Raw genomic sequence first — 23,295 nt, forward strand, 5'->3', positions numbered from 1 at the left:
TTACAAGTCACAAGTCAAGATAAATAATGGCAGAAATTAACATGAACAATGTGCAAATGTAATGAGCCACGTTTGGCATGTTTCATTGACGCGTGAAAATTATACATGCCTGTCGCAAGTGGGGTTTTTTCCCCAATCGCTGCTAAAATAATCAGATTACAGACATAGACATAGACAGACGCACCGTCATCACGCTCAGCCATCCCTGATAGTTAACTTTTTGCTTGGCTGATTCAGCACAGCTAGGTAGCAGATAGAAATGGAGGGTGCTGAACCAGGTCATGAGAGGAGATTGAAGAAGAAGCAGAAGAGGAAGATGAGGATGGTGATGGTGAAGGGAGAAACTTTCCATCAAGTAATGTAATGTCAGCCCGGTAGTCCAGTGGTTAGCACGTCGGCTTCACAGTGCAGAAGTACCGGGTTCGATTCCAGCTCCGGCCTCCCTGTGTGGAGTTTGCATGTTCTCCCCGGGCCTGCGTGGGTTTTCTCCGGGTGCTCCGGTTTCCTCCCACATTCCAAAAACATGCATGGCAGGCTGATTGGACGCTCTAAATTGTCCCTAGGTGTGAGTGTGGGCGTGGGTGGTCGTTCGTCTCTGTGTGCCCTGCGATTGGCTGGCAACCGATTCAGGGTGTCCCCCGCCTACTGCCCGGAGACGGCTGGGATAGGCTCCAGCACCCCCCGCGACCCTAGTGAGGATCAAGCGGTTCGGAAAATGGATGGATGGATGGATGTAATGTCAGGTGGTTTGAGCGAATATGCTGATCTGTTTTAATGAGCATAGGTCAACCCACCAGGAAGTATTTTTCATTAACTAACTGAACTGATTAAAAAGAAGTCAACTTGTGTTTACGCTCCACCCCATGACCCCCAACTTGGCAACCTTTTAATTGTCATACTCGGACACTACTGATTTGAATGTTGAATATCTCACTGAGTTAAGCAATAGCAACTTTATGTTTCATTTCTTGACTTACGAGTTTAATTTGCTCCATGATGACGCTCGTAACTCAAAACAGTCGTATTTCAAATTGTCGCTCCCAATTAAGATTAATAGAAATGCCACAGATCCGTTCCAGGCCCCCATAAAACACCAACAAAAACAAAAAACATGCACGGCAGGTTAATGGAACACTCTAATGATTGTTTGTCTATGTCTGCCCTGCGATTGGCTGGCAACCTCTTCAGAGTGTACCTCACCCAGTGCCCGAAGACAGCTGGGATAGGCTCCAGCACGCTCGCGACCCTCCTGAGGATATACTGACCGTCGTTGATGAATCCAGCCAGTGAGCTGTCTCATTTAATTGCTGGGCAACAAAAACCTATACAGTACATGGGACCACCAACGGTGGTGCATTGAGCTGCCCATCTTTAAAACTTGTCTTAAAACTCATTTTATTCTTTGGCTTTTGACTCAGCATGAGACTTGATTTTTAACTGTACTGTTTTTTTGTGCTTTCTACTGTCTTTGTTACAAATTTATTGTTTTAATGTTTGTGGTATAAATCATTTTTGCTCCATGTACAGCACTTTGTATACAGTGGTGGTTGTTTTAAAGTGCTCTATAAATACAGTTGAGTTGAGTGTATTGTGACCAGATATCCAATTAACTCTAGGAAAGCTTGTTTGGCCAACAATTTTGAGAGCGAGCGAGGACTCAACTGCACCGTCTTGCTTACAGCATTAAAAATATAACCATGTAAAATAATCCACATTTTAGTCAATGTACCTGCAATCGCATCATGTGTTATGTTTTTTTTCCTTTAACTGCAACAGGATACAGATGTCCTGAATACGTAACTCCAGTACATGTATTTCGTTACTCCCCTCACCTGTATATTAGCATAGTCGTTTCTATATTAGCATGGTAATTTCTCATTTTCCTTTAGTTTCTTTCTTTTGCCTTGACATAGTTTTTGTGTGAGTGGTGAACACAGCAATTACACGCCTCAGCCAGCCGCCCATCAAACATTTACGTCATGTTGTCCTTTGGATTACAAAAGCAAAAGGAGAGAGCAAAAAGAAAGCCTTCCAGCAGATGCAAAGACATGAGAAAATACACGAAACGAAGACGGTGGAAGGAAGTTGCACAAAGAAAGCCTTGCACAGAGAGCAAAAAACACTCAAGACGACAGACAGAAAGACAGACAGACAAAGAGAGCGTAAAAATGACTGAGACAAACAGAGAAGGAGACAGGGCAACAGCTGACTAGCTCAAACAGAACACTCTTTGTCTGAGTGCCAGTGGGTCAGGAGTTGACCATGGACAAATAATGCTAGCACGAGCAATAGCAAAGATACAATTTTGAACGGATCGTACAAAGGCTTAAAATAATGAAACTTGACCACTTAAAAATGTATAAAAATAAAACAAGGGGAAGGAGACTGTTTTTTGTGGGCCTGAAGTTCCAAGATATTGTTTCAATGTATTGTTCACTTGATGTTGACACTTTCTGGTCATCTGTCATATGGGTACAGGAGTTTCAAGAGTTGGCTGGGAACCAGTTCAGGGTGTCCCCCGCCTACTGCCCGAATACAGCTGGGATAGGCTCCAGCACCCCCCGCGACTCTTGTGAGGATAAAGCGGGTCAGAAAATGGATGGATGGATGGATGGACGGAGTTTTAAGAGCATTCCAAAAAAATCTTAAAAACATCCTCAAGAACAGTTACTTAGTCTAACAATGATTTAGTAGGTGGGCGAAAGAATTTTAATATACAGTCAAACCTCGGTTTTCGAACGTCTCGGTTCTCGACCAATTCGGTTTTCGACCAAAAATTTCGAGTTTTTTATGCCTCGGATGACGAACAAATATCGGTTCTCGAACAAACTGAGCGCACTTGAATGCACCGCTTGACTCCTCTCGCCTTCCTTACACGAGGAAATGACGCTTCCTCGGGTAGACGAGGAAGTGACGCTTCCTCGGGTAGACGAGGAAGTGACGCTTCCTCGGGTAGACGAGGAAGTGACGCTTCCTCGGGTAGACGAGGAAGTGACGCTTCCTCGTGTCGCTTTCCATTGTGAGCAGACGTGTTCAATAAACTTTTTTTTTTTTTAAAGAGCATGGGTTCGAACAATTCGGTTTTCGAACAGCCTTCTGGAACGGATTATGGACGAAAACCAAGGTTTGACTGTATTCATAACTGGAATTTTGAGGCGCCAGTGCACCTGCGTGACCAATGCGGGATAGGGGTTATAATGCAACATGCTCTACAAATAAAACAATTTGCTAAAAAGTGCAAATTTGAAAGCAAGTGTGAGGTGTTGGTATACTTTTGAAAAACATTATTTATTGCTCATCTAAGAAACCCCCACATTGTTTCAATTGACAATAGTTTAGCATTTTATTTTAGAATTTAATTCTCATGACAAAATGTCATTTGCAATAAATAAATAAATTCTAAAATAACAATTATGAACTGTATGTTATGAAGAGTAAAGGTCACTTTACATGACGCATGATTAAAAAAATAAAACAACAACAACAATGTGATACTATTATAAACATACGACAAAAGAGAAGCATATGCACATAGTCCAATTTTCACAGCCGATATATCACAGTGCTCTCTTACACATTTTGATTTGATGAAGACCGCGCTTGTCATCCAATTTTCAGTTTGTGTAGCGCAAGCCGAGTCTCAGCGTCATGTGGTGTTTCTCATCTTTGACAGATTATCGTATTTCTGAACAACACACTAATTTTGACACAAATTCCTTGCAGTTCTTAGATCATTTACATCTGCTTAACACGGGGTCGGCAAACCGCGGCTCTTTCGCGCCCTCCAGTGGCTCCCTGGAGCTTTTTCAAAAATGTTTGAAAATGGAAAAAGATGGGGGAGGGAAATACATTTTTTTTTGTTTCAATATGGTTTCGATAAGAGGACAAACATGACACAAACATTAACGTTTTCCAATGCTGTAAAACTGTGTCGAATAAATATTAAATTTCAAGATTTCGTCAACAAGGATTTGCATCCTGGCCTGCGACACACATTTCTATTTGCAGGGCGGGATGTCAGTCGGGGGTTGTTGTGAAAATAAATTTTAAAAAAAAACTGACTTTCTTGTACAATTCATCAAGGATACTTGCAAGAATGGGAATCTGGATGGCCGAGAAAAGCATTTTTCAATGGGACACGTGAGCTACGATAGTGAGAACGCTGCGAAAGTGTATCCCGTGCCTCGTTCATCTTAGCGGCCATTATGGCTGTCGCTCATTACGGCATGTGTATGGAAGTGTGTGCGTATGCACACGTGTGCGGTAACAGGTCGTTCGCGGGAGGTTGGTTGATCGAAAAGTAGATCTTCCATCAAAAATATTTGGGCATCCCTGCTCTACAGGATGAACTGTAGGGGAAAAAAAATTGAATCATGTATTTGTAGCCAACTTAGTCATGTTGATAGTTGGCTAATATCACTAATATAGACACATACAGCATGTGTTGAGTTCATGATAAGGCTTTTAATTTTTTGCGGCTCCAGACATATTTGTTTTTTGTTTTTTTTTTGGTCCAATATGGCTCTTTCAATATTTTGGGTTGCCGATCCCTGGCTTAACACTTCTACTGTAACTGTATCTCTGAGGGCAGCCACAATATTGATATGACTGAAGCTAAAAATGTGTGACACCACTGATGACCTTGACCTTTGACTTAATAAAATAGTTTGGGAAGATCAGAAAGCGCTGATTAAAAAAATAAATAAATAAAAATGTGGAGGACCTGAGTCAAAACCTATACAGTCACATCACACGATGTGTGGTACAAAAAGATGTGACTATACTCACAGAATCGTCCAGTCCAGAATGTGCAAGTTAAATAATAAATCTGAGCTACTGTTTCGTGCTCCCTGTTGGAATATTGTGAGAACTGTCATGTTCCTGTTCTGGGTCTGGCCAGCAGGTGGCAGACTGAGTGAACTTGCTGGCTGCACACCTGCTACCAATCTGTCAATTATGGAACTGTGTATTTAAGCACCCACAATCTGTCTTCTGGTTGTGGGAGTATTGTTTATGCCTTGCTATTTCCATGCCCATAGACTATTTCTGGCTTTAGATCTCGTCGTGTTTCGCTTTCGAACTCTCGGTACCAATGGTTTTGTAAGTATTGGATTTTATTTTGTGATTTGGCTTTCGCTTGTAGTTTGATACATTGTTTTTTGTTTGTCTTCGCGGTCCTTATTTTCCCCCCTTGCCTTTTATGCAAGCGCTTTTTGTTGTTCGTTTTTTGTGCCCTCTGGTCCTTGTTTTGACCAGCGCTTTATGTTATCTCTTAGTCGTGGCAATTTTTGTATTAAAAACATATTTTTGCAACGGAGACCTTGTTGACGTCTACACTTTGGGGTCCAAAACTTAATTCGGCTTGTCCGAATCGTAACAAGAACAAGTAACGAGCACTAATAGATTCAAAAATACTGACAATGAGTTGTCATCGGCGGAAGAATTATATTTTAAGGCACTTTTTTTAAGACGAGGATTGGATGTTGGTATCTTTAATAATTCAGAATTTCCTCAAGGGTGCAATGTGCATGCGAGTACATATTCCTGTTTATCATCTGGAATTGTAAATATTGTCTATTCAATTGTTGTCAGTACTTTTTATTTTTCTGCCGTTCTTTTCAGTTACAGAAAGATGCCCTGAGGGGAATTTATCTTAAGAATGACGGTTAACTAAACTGGTTGAACGGGACCAATCAAGGTGTTGTGGATGTTGTTCCATCACAGAGGTAAGCTCAGGTACGGTGGACTTACGAACAAATATGGAGGACAACGGTGACAATGATTTAAACTATTTTTCTCTCATATCTCTGTCGCTATTGTACCGACCCAACCCCCCGCAGATCCTGCTTTGCTCAGAAATAGGCTATACAAGAAGAGATAAAGCGATACGAGTCCCCGGGAGCTGGTAAACGAAGAGGAGAGCCACACAGAAACAAGAAGATATCAAAGACCTAACAGTGTTACACCAATATTCACATTTGCGCTCACACATGTACATGCATCTGGATACACCTATTAGGCTTGCACTACTCAATTATAGTATGCTATTACCGCAAAGAAACACACACACACACATACACACACAGGATGTTATCATGTTTCCATCATACAAACAGTACAGCCTGGAGGTACAAGCACGAACAGATTCATATCTTAACTCATTTCCTTTCGACATACACAGAAACACACCACCTCCCTCCCCTCACAGTGACAAGTCCACTTCATCATATCCTGAATTCAGCTTTGGTGGATGGTCTTCACCTTTATAAACCCCATTGAAACCGTACAACGATGTTAAGAACACAAAGGGGATGTGAAGTTGTTTTTATACGAAGAGTCAAGAGTCACCTTGAATCGCTCTCTCTCTCTCTCTCACACACACACACCATCCTATGCCACTAATCCATACATTGCATAACACAGCAAACTACTCCCTTCACATTCACTGGTGGCAGCTAACTGCAGAAAAAAAACATGGGGGGAGAGCATGGGGGGGGTGGGGTGAAAATGCCCAAAATAGAAAACCGCAAAGCGATTCATTCATAAAGTGAAGATGTGGGGATGGAAGGAGTCGATGCTGAGACAAATTATGGCTTCTGCACATCATCAATGTTATAAGGGGATAGTTTCAAAGGTATGATGTGGGTTTGCCATCGATATCTGGTGACCTAAAATGCAGATGACAAAAAAAAAAAAAAATGCAATCACCCAAAAGTGATTCCTGCACATGAGGAAAAAATGTACCGTGGTAAAGAGCAAATGAAGATCCAAATAGGGGATAGGGAAGCCTCTATGTGATTTTTATTCGATTCCATAATTTCTTAGCCCATTGGCAAATCAACTGTCATTTGTCATTTTTTTTAATAGTTTGGCCTACCTTTTGACAAGAAATGTATTGGAAATTGAATGTAGCTGTTTTATGAAGCATTCTTTAGTGCATTTTTCTTGACTTCTTCAGTCAGTGGAGTTACATTTGCTCCATTTCTCTCCCGCTGTGACTCCATGGTTCATCCCTTTTGTTTGTTTTTCGGCCCTCTTATCTTTGTTTCTCCATACAATCTCTGCGGGCTATCTTTCTCAATTATACCCTATTCCCCTGTCATTTTGTCTTCCTCTCTATCATTCTTCACTATATTCACGTCCCATCCTTCCCACACAGCACATTTTGTCCACTACTCCCAATACGGCATTCGCTCCGTCCCAACCTCGTTTCTCCGTTCCCGTGCATCTCCCTCCCAAGCTCCCATCAGCCTTACCAGGTGTGAGCTACAGTAAAGCGCCGCCTCTGTCTGATGCTCTTGTTGACCACCAGCTTGCGGAAGAGCCGCGGGGAGCTCCGTGGGGAAAGTTTAGGGGATGTGGCACCCCTTTTCCCTCCCACCACACCAGGGGCCTTGGGGGGTTCCAGTTCCAGATGCATGTGCTCCTTGAATGTCCGAATGCAGGAGTCCATCTCAACACTCAGCTCGTTTGAGGACATCCCTGTGGGCTGGATGACTTTCAAATTCAGCCAATTTCCGTTCAAAGTCAGCTGCTCATCGAAAGTCTCCCTCTTGATTTGATACAGTGAGGTAAGTCGTAAACCAGAAATGGCCAACACCTTCTGCGTTGTTTGGAGTTTCTTTGCCTCTGCGCTGTTTTTAAGAAGGTTTAGGGATGAGCCAGACAGCAGTCATGTCCACTCCCATTCTCTGCTGCACTGTGCTTTTCTGCTGGTCGCCCTTTCATCTAAGGATCTCAAGAGGTGTTTACACACAGCGGGATTACATCCAGCTCCTTGGAGAAAAGAAGAATTCGGGGCTTCTTGCACTCCTGGTCGAGATGAGTCATAAGTTGGTTCTGGCTGTGTTTCTGTGTCACTCTTTGCTCCTGCTAAAAGCGCATCCCAGGACCAACTCTTTCTTGCAGTCCATCCATGCAGTTTGATGCTGGAGAGCTCCCTTATGAAAGATTCAGAGGGGTTTAAAATTGCCTCCTCCTGTCTTGCTCTGCTCTCTTCATCAACTCCCGCATGACTGAGCTCCTCGGTGGGGAAAACAGTGCAGACCTCCCCGAAGGCACTCTCGGTGTGGCGCACAGCGACTCCAACTATGCAGAGCCCCGAGTCAGATTGCACGTCACTTTCCCAAGCAGAGAGGCGAGCGCAGCACAACACGCAGGGAAACGCTTCACTTGCTCTTTCAGTCAGGATACACACAACTGAGGAGCTGCGAGCAGGCATGCAGTGGGCAAAAGCCACGCCCCGGCCTGAAACGATTGGCTGGCTGCAGGAGTGACGACAAGCTGGCATGCTCGGTAACAGGTTGTCTGACTTATTTATTATTTTTTTTCCTATAGAGGGGATTTGCGGTAATTCTGATGATGTTGTGACCTTTCGCGAGGCAGGGAAGCAGCAAGAGGAGGCCAAGAAAAAAAAATATTTGCACAAGCGATTAAGGCAAACAGCTTAATGGGTATCTGGAACTGAAACACTCATAATGCTCAGTAGGTTAGCTGATTTAGAGAAACATACATAAAAGTCCTTTAAGGTAGTGTTTTTCAAACCCGGTGCCGCGGCACACGAGTGTGCCGCAAGATATTGTCAGCTGTGCCGCGGGAAATTATCCAACATGTATGCCTGTGCGGTCGATCGCCTGGAAGAGTAATCATGTAGTACCGTATTTTCCGGACTATAAGTCGCTCCTTTGTATAAGTCGCACCAGCCATAAAATAAAGAAGAAGAAAAAAACATACACAAGTCGCACTGAAGTATAAGTCGCATTTTGGGGGGAAATTTATGTGATACAATCCAATCCCAAGAACAGACATGTCATCTTGAAAGGCAAATAAAAATAAAAATAGAGAACAACAGGCTGAATAAGTATGTTACAAGCTAATGTTACATGACGCATAAACAACGAACGTGCCTGGTATGTTCACGTAACATTTTAAGACAGATAACTATTGCATAAAGAACATGCTAACAAGTTTACCAAACCATCAGTGTCTCTCCAAATCACTAAATCCAATGAAATCTTCATCCTCGGTGTCTGTTTGAAACAAGTCTGCCAACTCTGGAGGTAGAAGATGTGGCGCTTCGTATTCTACATCGCTTACGTCACTCATACACCACTACTGCTGCTGTTGTTGTGTGTTGTTGAATTTTGTATTTATTTTATTCTATTTTATTTTTTTCAAAATGCACAAAGGAGTGTCACCCAAATTTCATTGTATGCTATACAATGACAATAAAGGTGATTCTGATTCATTGTCGACTTATCAACACAGGCCTAGAGCGCTCTCTTGCGGTTTAATGTGAAAATAACATGTGAAATTATATAATAATGTGTGAATAATTTCACACTTAAATCGCACCAGAGTATAAATCGCACCCCCGGCCAAACTATGAAAAAAACGGATTTATAATCCGAAAAATACGGTACTCTTCCGTACCGGTAGGGAGCAGCAGCAGCAGCTGGGAAATTGCCTTATGCTTTGAGACAAGCAAAGTTTCTGATGCAAGGCAATACAATGAAAGGTATCTTTCATTTTGATTGACGTTTACTGGAGATGCAACGGCACCAATGTTCCCTCTAAGGTGCGCAACTGCGCACTGGTCGCACACACTCAAGTGCACAAGAAAACATATCCAGCGCAGTGAACGCACTGCAAATGAATTAGATATAGATATATAACTTTTTTTTCTGTATCAATTTGCGGTGTAATTCAGTGAGTGACAGGTGTCTAGTCAATCACACGATACGATGCAGTGACGCTATGCAGCCAATCACAGCATTGACAGTTCTGTGCTCCATAAAAATAACAGTGTGGTGGCGATAAGTGACGCTAATGCTAATCCTTTATCATGGCGAAATGACCAGGCAGTGAACGTGATATGTCGACTCCCCAAACTAAAACAAGAATGATATGCGGTTCTTTTAAGTTGGAATGGCTGTCGGCGTATGTGCAAATAGAAGAACAAGCAGTGAAACTGGGTAAGATTTTTTCTTTTTCGAGTGACAAAGATCTGTTCTGCAAAACATGCAGCAAAGCTTAAGGTGTAAGCAAATTTTCCGATGGAAAAATACTGACAAAATGGAAGCTGGACTACCTCAAGCGACACATTCAGCAGAAAAGTCATTTGAATGATGTTGGAATTATACAAAGACTCAAGATGGGAAAAGAGATTGGAACAATATTGCGGGAGAGCGCAAACGACCGGGAGAAGAAGAACCGGCTGTCACACAGAAAAAAATCGGACCCTGAGCAAGTCAAAGTTCTAATTGACTATATTTTACTTGCCATTAAAACGAATGTGCCAAATATTGGATTGATGTTGATTTGATTCCTATTCAATGTGTATTGGGTCAATTTTCAATGTTAAAAGAATGTGTACAGTAAAAATATAACTGTAAAAATATAAACTGTTAAAATGGGCTTTTTTCCACGTTTTCAGGGTTGTGGTGTGCCACGAGATTTTTTCAATGAAAGAAATGTGCCTTGGCTCGAAAAAGATTGACACCGCTTTAAGGAACACATGAAAACAATGTATTCATCAACACTGTTGCATGAACATTTCTCTCTTGCGCTCTCGCTCTCTCTTGCGCTCTCGCTCTCTCATTTCTCTCTCTCACACACACACAAACGTTCAGTTAAAATCGAGACTACAAAAATAGGTCTTGAAGTGTGCTTTTTTTATGGCAAATAAATGCCATCGGGTCACAAAGAAGGTCAACATGTCAACTACCGTAATGTATACATATAAAGATAGGTCCAAGACCATAAAAAGATAATAATATTCTGAGCAGGATAAAGTAACCGCAAAGACACTTGGATCATACCACAAAATAACTCCAATTTAAATAGCATCTCACAATAAGACCTTTGCAACAAGAAGGATATGTAAGGGGGGGGGGGGGGGGGGGGGGGGTTCAGTGCCAGGGGGGAAGTGGATCTTGCATGTCCAACAGTGAGTCAGGTTTAGGTGATGGGGGTGGGATGTCTCTGTGTTGGGCTAATGTCCTGAGATGAGAGACCTTAATGTAGCGTTGTTACATAAGCTCCTCTCTTTTTAACTCCCTCTTTCATTTCACAGCCCTCGCTTGTGAGGGCAAACAACAGTGCATCGTGGCCCAGATTAGAAGACATTAATTGATTGATACACAAAGGTTTGTGGAGTAAGAGAGTGAAGAGAGGGAGGGTAAAAATGCTCAGACAACAGAGGACATTCAGGAAAGAAGAATGAAAGGAAAAAATTGAGCACACATCTTCATAATAGTTTACCATAGCTATGAGGAAAAAATTTTGATTAAAACACGTTTTGAGCTGTTTATTGTCAAACGTGCATCAAGGTACAAGTATATTTGATATATTTGTGTTATTTGAACATTGTGTAAAGGTACTTTTTGGTTCAATTTCATGTGTTTTTGATAAACTGTGCATTGTGTTTAAGATGCATCCATCCATTTTCCGATCCGCTTATCCTCACAAGGGTCGAGGGGGGTGCTGGAGCCTATCCCAGTCGTCTTCGGGCAGTAGGCGGGGGACACCTTGAACTGGTTGCCAGCCAATCGCAGGGCACAGACAGACGTACAACCATCCACGCTCACACTCACACAGAGGGGCAATTTACAGTGTTCAATCAGCTTGCCAGTACCAGGAGAAAACCCACGCAGGCCCAGGGAGAACATGCAAACTCCACACAGGGAGGCCGGAGCTCGTTCTGAACCCGCTGCATCCGCACTGTGAGGTCGACGCGCTAACCACTGGACTACTGGGCCGCCCTTACAATAACATGTAGAGTTCTATTTTTGTGCTCAGGGTGAGTTCAGCGCATGGGTGTTTTCGTCTTTTTTTTTTCCTAGACAAGAGCAGATAGAAGGGGGTATTTGCGCCATTATGCGCTGTTGTGGGGGAGAACACAGCTGACTTGTCTGCTACACACACACACACACACATACACACACAACTACAGTTTCACTTGGGAGTCTCACAGTGTTGACGAAGGTCTTGCTGACCTAGACATTTAACACTAGAGGAAACTGAAGGAGACATGCTGTATCTCAGTATCTCTGAAAATAGAAGATGATCACAAGGGTAAACGGCCAAAATGTCTGCCAGAGATTGATATACGTACACCAGGGGTGGGCAATTCTAGTCCTGGAGGGCTGCTATCCTGCATTTGAATCAGGTGTGTTGCAGCAGGGAGAGATGGAAAACATGCAGGATAGCGGCCCTTCAGGATTGGAATTGCCCACCTCGGATATACACCTTGCCTGCCACTACAAATTGACTGAGCTGCATTTGACAAAAAGAAGCGATGACAGATGTGAAGGCGTCAGCAGATCCTCAAAGGACCTGAGTCAATGAATTGCACTGTAGAATGAGACGAGCAGGAAAAAAAAAAAACTTCTTTTCCTTGACTTATTATTATTACATCTTCCTCACTCCAAACCCTTTTAGAATGTAGATAGGCATTGAGTATTTTTTATTTTTTATTTTTTAAGATGATGGTGATGGTGATACAAACTGAGTCCTATGTTTTCACTGCTCTCTTGTGGAAGAAACTGACACTGCAACTGGAATAAAAGCACAATTTTAACAATGTATGTAAAGTTAATTGGATTCCGCTCAAGAAAAATTGTCATTATCCTTGAGATGGGGGCAGTCAATGTCCTCCAAAAATGAAATCGCCATAGCAGAATTTTTGTCAGAATAGGACAACATTGCTTTGCTCAAAGAACACTTTTCAATGCCCTCTTCTCATTTTCTTCAACAATGCTTTCACAACGGTTGTTTGTCAAACACTGAAGAGTATTATGACATTTACTTCCCTACGTGTTGACCTGATTGGTCCATGATGGTTATGATCAACAGGTGGTTCATTGGCACATTTACATTTTTTACAAAAAGTTGCGCGGTGCTATTGTGATTTTCAAACACCCTCTTCTACACGGGACATGTATTAATCTCACGATTGCATGTTGAGTTACCTCTCTATGCCAAATATCGTATATACTATAGGTACTGTATGTATACACACAAGTGAGGTTTCCTTTCAACTTATGTTTCGAGTGCATCTTCTCAAGCTGTACAGGCATATTTTGTCAGCTGTGATTCAAATTTTCATTCACCCGCTCCTGCTGATTATCTTATTATCTATAAGATGGACATGAGGCACAATACTTGGTCACATCCTTGCAATCTGCTTGATCTAACTGTAAGATCATACCAAAAAGCTGTCTTTTATTCAGTAGGTCTCTACTTTGGAGTCACCATCTTCCACTGAGATACCTGTATATTATTTGCCCATTTCCGAACAGTTTTTAAAAGAATCTGTACATTCCTTTGTGATGCAAAAATGTACTCCTGAGAAACAAACCATCAGTTGAGGCTCATTACTCAAACAGATCTTCATAAACAATGAAAGTCTAGTATAACGTTGCCCCACAATATTTCAGGTCGCTCACACAAGCACAAAGTGATTATTGGTTATAATCCAGCGATGTCAGACCCATCTAATTAGAAGAATAAAGGTAACGTATGGTGTAATGGCCTACATATATCCAACTTGATTGTCATTGGAAAATGAATGGATGGCTCTTATTTGGGGATTACTTCAATCATTGTGTTTTGCTAAACATTCGTAGGTACATGCAGTCAAAGCAGCCAGAATATAAAAACTCAAAATTTAAATAGCATCTGGTACATTGCTAATATTTCACTATTCACATTCTATGAAGTAGTTTGGATTAGACAAGATGGTCGGCTTTGTACAGAATTGGCTATGAATATGCACTGTGTTCCTGTCCCCGCTATTGCCCCCCCCCCCCACACACACACACACACACAAATTTTTTTGTTGTTCTGTCACAAAACATTGCTTATTACAATCTTACAAAATGTACTCACCAATCAGGGTCAACCGGCGTGATGTCTATCCTGGGAGGGGCTCCAAATGGTAAAGATGTGGGTCGAGACCTGACCTCATCGTCAGGTGTCCGAGCCCTCTCCCCCTGACGCCACGACAACGGTGGCAACTGCAAGTTGCCAGATAAACGCCTCCGGCCTCTGCGCAAGTCGACCCCCAGCGTGCATGGCGGGGACGTGAACGACTCGCTGAGGCAACTACCTGACAGCTCTTTCACATCCTAAAAAGAGAGATGAAGCAATGAGGCCATTATGGGGTTGGGAAGGTTACAAAAATGTGATATAGCATTCAGTGGGATTAAAATGAAGATTTTAAAGGAGCAATTTGGAACGTTGTATCTGTGGACATCATAAAGAGTTTCATGACTCAAGTTCCAGTATTTTTTTCCATTGGTGTATCATGAGTCTTTCCACTAAGGGGCACTGCAGTCCCGTTTAAGAGTACAGATGTACTTGACAACTAATGTCTTTATTTTATTGTTGCTGTTATTAATTTTGGGGTTTGAAATAAACATTGACCTGGTGGAGAGTTAGAGAGGGAGACCTGTGAAGTGGACCACAGGGTGCTCTTTGTGCTTATGTACCAAACTACTGGGACTTACTCGGGTTATCTTTGTCTGATACTTGTTTGAACATTCAAGCAGGGAAACTATGCATAAAAGTAGTAGAGAAGAGGGCAAATACTTTTTAACACACAGTTTTTATAAAGTGTTCATTGTTTTTTACTATGCACATTTCTTGTATCACGGTATTTATAGTCACTGAATAAATGAACCTGCATTTGAAACGACCATTTGCTGGTCAATAAAGAATGTTACGGCACAACCTCACCTCACCTCACACCAGCGGTCAGTGGTGTGCCACCACGTTATCTTGAACAAGACAAAAATATATATAAAAAGTTGAATGTTTCATAATATCTCTATTTTTAGAGAAGTAGGATAGATATTACAAACCGTAGTTTCTGCACTACGGTTTGTTTGGACACTCCAAATGCAACTTCATGCGACAGTGCTTTGCAAATAGATTACAATAGATAGAATCCTCGAAAATATGGAGCAAAGTACTGGAAGTAGTCTCTGTAGGGTCGTAATATTTTGGGCCCCGTGAATTCCATGTGCAACCCCCTGAACTGGTTGCCAGCCAATCGCAGGGCACATATAATTGAACAACTATTCACACTCCCCATCACACCTAGGGACAATTTAGAGTGTTCCCTGAAGCTGACCTGCATGTTTTTGCAATGTGGGAGGAAACCAGAGTACCAGAGAAAACCCACACAGGCATGCGGAGAACATGCAGACTCCACACAGGAATGCCGGATGTGCTAACCGTCTATTGTGCCGCCTAGTGTTGCCATTGGACATTTAATTATCTGGCTACCTATTCCTACCTGCTGGCAGTGTGTTTTACTTGAACCAATATTTGGCAGTTTCATTATTTAGGTCTTTGGCCACTATGTAGACGAGCATATTAACATGAGATAGAGGATGATCAGTTGCTCATAAGTTGGGTTACCCCTGAACAATTTGAGCCCCACAACTTAATAAAATAAATGTTCCAGAGCAAAGAAAGCCAAGTCTCATTAACTGTTGGATGAGAAATATGGAGATGGTAGTGTTCCTGTGGAACCTTCAGGGCTGCCATCTGAATCCCACAATACACATCTGCCACTATGCTATGATATGAAAGATGGCATTCAAATACCTTCAATGACCAGCGACTGTCATGTCATTTATCTGTTCTCTCAGGTTGAAATGACCTGACAGAAAGTGAAATGGCCGAAAAAGGTGGAGACAAAAACAAGACAGATGGAGTGAATGTCATTCTTATTTGATAGCCGCCGTTTCTCTCCCACCACAGCCCAAACATCTCTTCACTCTTGCATGTTATAATGTACAAATACACAACATTATAACAGCTACATTGATCTGTTTAATATCCTTGCTGCACAAAAAGGGCATGTGACTGATTAATGATCTTTCTAGTGCAGTGATTCCCAACAAGAGACCGATGGCACCCTAGTGTGCCATTAGAAATGATTAAAGGTGAGATCACTGCGATACATTATCCAATTTAAACTAAGTTACCTGAAAATGTGTATTAATTAATTACAAAACCCTCTCTCGGCTTCTCATGTGTATGTGTGTGTGTGTGTGTGTGTGTGTGTGTGTGTGAGCATGCGTGTGTGTGGGTAGGAAAGGGTTCGCACACAAGACTGGCGAGGGTACCACTCCATCACATACAGAGTGTGTGTGTGTGTGTGTGTGTGTGTGTGTGTGTGTGTGTGTGTGTGTGTGTGTGTGTGTGTAAAACAGCAATGTATCGTGACAGCGAGAACAATGAAATGCTCTCTAATCGAATGTATTTCCCCCACTATTGTAAAGAGTGCGTCATGTATTTCCCACTATTGTAAAGAGTGCGTCCATGTCAGATCTCAGGTTACATTTTGGCTCTCCCACCCCCACCAAAGCCGTAATCACTCCAAACACTTGCCATTTTGATGCCAAGGCAACATAGCCGCAGGGAGGAAATGACGAGATGAGAAAACAGCACCTGCTTTCCATCAAGGAGGAGGGATTGAGAGGGCGTCATGAAGAAATGATCGAGAGTGGGCTCTTAGTCAGGAAGAATGAGGGGCAAAGATCGATGGAAGAGCAGGATGAGATGGTAGGAGAAGGACTTTCTGAGAGGGAGGTTCGGAGATGGCAAAAGGGCGAGAGGGAATGAAAGAAACTGATTAGGACCACATGAAATAAGATGTTCATCTGTGGCTGTGGATAACTATGCTCAACTTTACTGTGCACCGTGCTTTTCCTAAACACACCATGAATAGAAACATCCACCCGTGCCTGTAACCGCACATTTTGTACTAGCATGGCATGTAGCTCCATGGTGTGCCCTCTGTGTCATTGTTAGATTAGTTACCGATATCATTAAGGTCAGAGGGTTGGGAAATTGCTCTAGCATACTGTTTTTTTTTTATTGTGAGGATCCAAAAATGGACACAAATGTGCATTCCGCTGTTCATATGCTGTTAAAGGCCGGAGTCTTGATTCAAAACAAATGAACAAAGTAAGAGAAAGTGTTTCTCACGCAGAATGAAAAGCACATAATGTTCAAACTTGCATCAGGAGATAAAGTGAGTGACTGAGTAATGCACACCCACATTCTCTGCTCCAAACTATTTGAGCAGCATGATGAGACACCTACAACCACAGCAGAGTGCAGCACAACGTGCACAGGTGCTATTCACATCAAGCCACAAAGCTACTCACGCATTCGAAAAATACTGGAGTTCTCTTTTATATATATATATTTTTAAAGGAATCTAAATTAAAGGAAAACATGAGCTCATCTGTCAACATGATGATTCATTTGGAGCAATTTATACATTAGAGCTTTGTGGGAGGCAATGTAATTTTACAGTACAGTACACATGGAAACTGAAATCCAATAGCCATCATGCCATACAATTCAGAATTAAAATTAATTCATGGGAGAACTAAATGGACAAATCTTCTGAGCTCAAACCATTATGATGTATGAGTCACACGATACATCAAAGAACTGAGTGCAGTGAGTTTCAAGTTATTAAATATGGGCATGTACTTGCACTAAGAAGGGCCAGCCTCAAAAAGGCAACAAGGTTAACAGAAGAACATGAGTATGAATGTCTCATTAATGTCTTCTTTCACCTTATTTATGCAGTGCCGGCATTTAAAAGACATGATAAAGTTACCTCTTGTGCTTTACTTGTGTCTGCGCATCATCACTGGAATCTTGTGTACTTACCATTCTCACATTTTATAAGCCTGATTCTATCCTTATTATTTTACATTTGTATGTTTCACCCTGTGGAATAAATGGTGACATAGTTGGAACAATACTGTGTGGTACTTTTTTCGCCCCCCATGCACCCACCATAATTATTTTTTCTTTGCATTGTGCCCCTTTACCTTGATTTGAGCTACTGTATATTTTAAATTCAAATATGCATTCTCATTGAGGTTTGATGATATTGGGTTATGATAATCCAATGTCTTACGTTGTTAGGAGACACTGTGAAGACACTTCGGCTCTTTCTCATCTTTCCGTGAATTGACTGCTCCACAGACCACCAAGGCAACCTCACATACACACCTGCAAGCAAAATACAAAAACAGAGAAAAAAATTAAAAGACTATTATTCTGAACACGTGGCTTGTCAATATCACTTTTGTAGGATTAGGGGGGCTAGCCTCTCAGTCCATCACTGACGGACTCCCATTTTGCTGACGACTGCCAGAAACACGCCCCGCCTATATGGCATGTGTTTGTTTGCGGGGGTTTCATTGGTAGGATTGCATTGACTATACGTCTGAGCGCAAGTGCTCTCATTTTCAATAGGATCTCTGCGGGGACCGTGAGGGACCAGCTGTGATTGCTAAGGTGGCAGAACCAAATGACATCACTTCATTTTGCTATGACAATACAAATCTACAATCTCTGTTGGCGTCTAATATTTCATGAATGTGGATTTATCTGCATGTTCAGAGTCGAGCAGCTGCTGCTTTGCGTTGAGAGGAGCCAGATGAGGTGGCTCGGGTGAGGAAAAAGCAGTCAGTCACACCTTCCTCCTTTGTTCTGCGTGTGGAAAACACGACATGGCCAGTTCCCCCGCCCTCTCAACTGTACATTTACACCAAATTGCTCTCAGCAACTCCACACCAAGTGACCGTGAGTTACAGCAGCCTGTTGAGCTACACAACAATTGTGACAATTTGTCCACTTGTTATACTGAGGACTCAAATAAACAACAGCCTCACTTTGTCCATGTGGAAAATGTAACCCCGTGAGATAATCCCCTTTTTCAATAAATGTACCTGTAATCTGAGGATGTTTTTTTTTTTAATATTTATGATCCCTCGTTTATCACGGGGGTTACGTTCTAAAATGGTTATGTTCTTAATTTGAAGATTTCCCGACCCGGTCACCTGTTTATTCGACATGTCACAAGAAAGCAGTGACGGCTCAGACGAAGGCTGAAGTGACAGCCCAAATTCTCAGCTCAGCAAGACTTTTTCTTCCCAAAAAATAATACCACTGTCTGATTACAAAAAGGAAACATTAAGCCTATTTCAACCTATAGGTAGACAAGATGAATGGCATAGCATGATGCATCACCATGTTTTCTCCAATTTAAAAACCTCAGCTATACCATTAGCGACTCTAGCAGAAGAGTCTCTAAGTGAACTGAAAGCCTGTACGAGTCAGGGGTGAGCCACCTTCTACGCCACCAATACAAGCCTCTTCACCTCTCTCAGAAGGCAATGTGGATTAATGTTAATTACTGTATTGTACTTACTGTTTTAAGTAATATAGTAGTACTGTTGTAATCTTTGTCTCATATTTAAAGTATAAATCCAGTTTTCATATTTTAAACATGCTGGTATCCACATAAACATCAACATAAAACAATGCAGCTTTCCGCAATATGGCTGCCGATATGCAAAACGCAAAACAATGAAGCCGCAAAACATGAAGCGCGAAGTGGCACTGTATTTACATTGCAAACTAATCTTATACTGTTGAAATTATGATTTTCTTGCATTCAAGTTTATAAGGAAAATGTGGTATTAGACATTCAAAGTTCTTTATGCCTATCCACCAAACATACTGTAGTCTTCGTAAATGCCATCAGTCAGAAATCATAAGGTCACGTAATTATCATGCACGCTCACTTTACAGTGTGTAATTTGGACAGAGAGACATGTTAAGGGGCCATGGCACAGTCTATCAAGAAACCTGTCACATTTTAGCTCCAGCCTGTTGTGCATGTCAAGGTCACAGGCATCATTGGAGACTAAGTTGTGAATCGGTTTAATGGAGCGAAGATAACAACCTCAGCCGACGCATCCTTTTGACTGACTGGCTCAGTGGGACACCGGGCAGATTGTAGAGGTTTTGTTTTCTACTTCATTGTCAATTCCTCTTTGATAGAAGAAAAACACTGCTACTACGTATTTTCTGAATACCATGTCTGATTAAGAGGTAAAAACAATTGTCAATCAGTTCCATATTATTCTTGTGAATTATGCAATTCAGGCATGTAATGGGTGGAAAGGTGAGAAAACTTGCATGACGAGCCTTAATGATGAAGAGTTTTGCAGGTGATGACCTACCATGCATGTTTTTGGAACGTAAGAGGAAATCAAAGTACATGGAGAAAACGCACGCAGGCACGGGGTGCACATGAAAACTCCACACAGAATGACAGAAACACGGAATCTAACCCTGGACCTCTGTGCTGTGAGGCGGACATGCTAACCAGTCATCACCGTACCGCCCAAGTATTGTCTGTCACATTAGGTTTTCATGTCTTTAGCTTGGTCCCTTGTTAGTCTCATTAGTCCCAGTCTACCAATCAGCTAGCTCAGCCACTCATATCTTGTCCAGGTGTTCTTTGTTGTCTCCCTGATGTCTCTCTCTTTGTCAGATCATTGTTGGTTCTGTTGGTGTTCCTGTCAGTTCCTGTTATGTTGCTGTTTGTGAGTCCATTCCCAGTTTTGGTTTGCAACTTTCAGACTGGGGTCACCCATAAAATCCCTGATAACCCTTCTCTCGTGACCTTTATGGCTGATGTAATAATTTGTGATGGGTAGATGAGGCCTCATGAAGCGGCACATTGGGCAAACTGTATTGATACTGTATTGGGACTGTGTCTGTCCTTTGTCACTCTGTTGCTCAATAGGACACTGCTGGATCTTATGTCATTGAAAAAGTGGTAACCTATCGGCAATATTGTTTTGTATGTTATTTTGTGTTAGCCTCTTTCTATTTTAATTTAAGTTTAAAATCTTTAAAATATACTGTCAATACACATTGTGAGCGTGTGTCAATGTTAAAATCAGTGACATTTTCGGGTTTGTGAACTGATGTTGCTTCTGTACTTGTCTTCGAGGCAAGGATTTGTTAAAATTATTTTTCAATGTACATTATTATTTAAAAGAATTCTCCAGCGTTTTGGCAGTACAATGAATACTTTTTCCCATCAATTTCTCTAGCTTTGGAACTCACTCTCTCAAATTATATTGATGTGACCGGTGTGCCTAAAAATACTGCAGATAGCGAGATAAATTAAATACTTAAATGATGAGATGGATTAAATACTTAAATGATTAAATATATACTAACTACTTACCTTCACACATTCTATGCATTTTTTTTGGGCAAAACATATGATGGTCATAATATATCTCAGCATTACTTAAGACAATGCATGGAAGTTTGATGTTCAAAAATGAAAAAAAAACTACCTAATAATTCTATAAAGTAAACGCAGGTCAATAATTCATTCATACACACCTCACCTGGGGTTCAATCACATGCTGTAAAGTTGTGTCCGCCATAGACAACGAACTGTGTTGACTACTAAGCTAAACATGCCTCACCCCAGGTCCGGTGACTGTTCGGTACAGTCAAATGGGAAAATGCGGACATGAGATCATATTGGTTGTTTTGTCAATCTGCCTGCCTGGACTTCTCCAACCTCCTCTTTCCTGGCCGACCGAGATAACTAACTCATCTCAATCAGAGCACCTGTTGTGTTAAGCAGAGAAACACTCACTGCAAAGGGCAGATACAGGACCAAGCAGACACATTAAAGCTCTGTTCTGGCTTTTCAAAAGACAAAAAGACAAACAATTCCTGGTTATGGAACTGAGTTGCCGTGTTGAAATTCCTGTTCATTAAATTATTTTCAAGGTGTCACGAGTGATATTTTCTATTCATTTTAGACAGCGGAGAATCAAGCCAATCATATCGTGTACTACTTGGGACTTGAGCATGCACTAATCTCAAATGTCACTAGCCATGCAGATAAGCCATTCATGCATATGCTTACCCTTTGCTGCTTCACTGTTTTTAGACAAGAGATCTGTAGCCCGAGGGGTAACAACATCTCTACCCCCCCCCCCGCCAATTTAGCTGCTGTAGACTGCAAATTTCCCCAATGTGGGACAAATAAAGGTTATCTTATTTGAAGATACAGCAGCTGTATGTAGCTAATTTCTATGCAACATTTACAATATTAATCCCATTGTGTGTCAGCAATCAAACGGAAAACAAAACTATTCCGTGTTGTGACATATATTCTTATACAGACCCAGTCAGGTGTCTACATAGTCTACACAGATGTGCAGCACTCTAATAATTGTACTAGGTTGAAATTTTAACATTGATTTTACTTCTGTGAGTACCTAACAATGGATAAATTATCAGCCATTCCGTACACAAAGCACCAGAGATTACGAATAAGCATTCATATGCAATTCTCAACAGATCAATACTGACATGCAGATGGCAAGGTCAAATTTAGATAATGGCAATCTAACAACTAAAGATTAACAAATGTGTTTCCTAATTGTCACAAATATTCATCATGAATCACCCGTTCAAATGTAAAATGCCCCCTACAAAAACGTATGACACATGCATAACACACAGTGACGTATACAAACGATGTAGGCAATCATTGCCCCAAGCCGCCCACATTGTAAAAGAGGAGAATGAAAAAGTTCAAAACAATATACATTGCTTTGTTTTCCGTTTGTCTTGCAGTCTAACTACACTGGATAATTGGATGATTATCTTCCCTAAAGAGAGGGAGTTTCCAATGAAGAAAGACTTTTCTCTTTCAGACAACAGCCTCCCTTCTAATAAACTTTTAAACTCACGCTTCACCCATTTTTTTTGTAAGTCAAGGTTTAAGGAAAATCACGAAAAATAGTTTTCAATTGTGTGTCAACTATTTCATCCTTGCTGAGACAACTTAAAATACTATCTCAGCATACTTTTTTCTCGTGAAAATATAACTGAGAAAGGACACTCAAATAAAAGACAACACACTAGTTAAGCATGCATTTGAGAGAAGAAAATAAAGAAATAAGAAGATTCTAAAATGGATATTTTTGATAGCGGGGTGGCCCGGTGATCCAGTGGTTAGCGCGTTGGCCTTACAGAGCAGAGGTGCAGGGTTCAATTCCGGCTCCAGCCTTTCTGTGTGGAGTTTGCATGTTCTCCCCGTGCCTGTGTGGGTTTTCTCTGGGTACTCCGGTTTCCTCCCACATTCCAGAAACATGCATGGCAGGTTAATGGAACACTCTAAATTGTCCCAAGGTGTGATTGTGAGCGTGGATGGTCGTTCATCTGTGTGTGCCCCTGTGATTAGCTGTCAACCGGTTCAGGGTGTCCCCCGCCTACTGCCCGAAGACAGCTGGGGTAGACTTTTTTAAAGTCTATGTGAGCAAGCTGCTGAGCATTTTGGGGAGGGGCAGTCACTTGTGGTCTAATTCACAGAATACTGTCCCTGCACCGAGTTAGCCTGCCAATGACTTGACAACTTGA

General features: G+C 41.7%; 1 protein-coding gene across 2 annotated transcripts in view; it reads right to left on the reverse strand.

Annotated features, from left to right (window-relative positions):
• pde4ba (phosphodiesterase 4B, cAMP-specific a) overlaps positions 1-23,295 on the reverse strand; it is a 138,193-nt gene that overhangs the window by 107,996 nt on the left and 6,902 nt on the right. The window contains exons 2-3 of one of the 2 annotated variants that reach the window (XM_086116162.1): positions 17,957-18,051; positions 13,891-14,129 (exon numbers count right to left, since the gene is read on the reverse strand). In XM_086116162.1, the coding sequence (XP_085972288.1) occupies positions 13,891-14,129; positions 17,957-17,998 (281 nt within the window). In that variant the 5' untranslated portion in view covers positions 17,999-18,051. Of the gene's footprint in view, positions 1-7,256; positions 8,184-13,890; positions 14,130-17,956; positions 18,052-23,295 lie in introns of those variants that run through there. The other variant, XM_086116163.1, reaches the window with a different exon arrangement.

This window comes from Hippocampus guttulatus, chromosome 7, assembly GCF_054856545.1.
Source record: "Hippocampus guttulatus isolate MCC_2025c chromosome 7, RoL_Hgut_1.0, whole genome shotgun sequence".
Lineage (NCBI taxonomy): Eukaryota > Metazoa > Chordata > Actinopteri > Syngnathiformes > Syngnathidae > Hippocampus > Hippocampus guttulatus.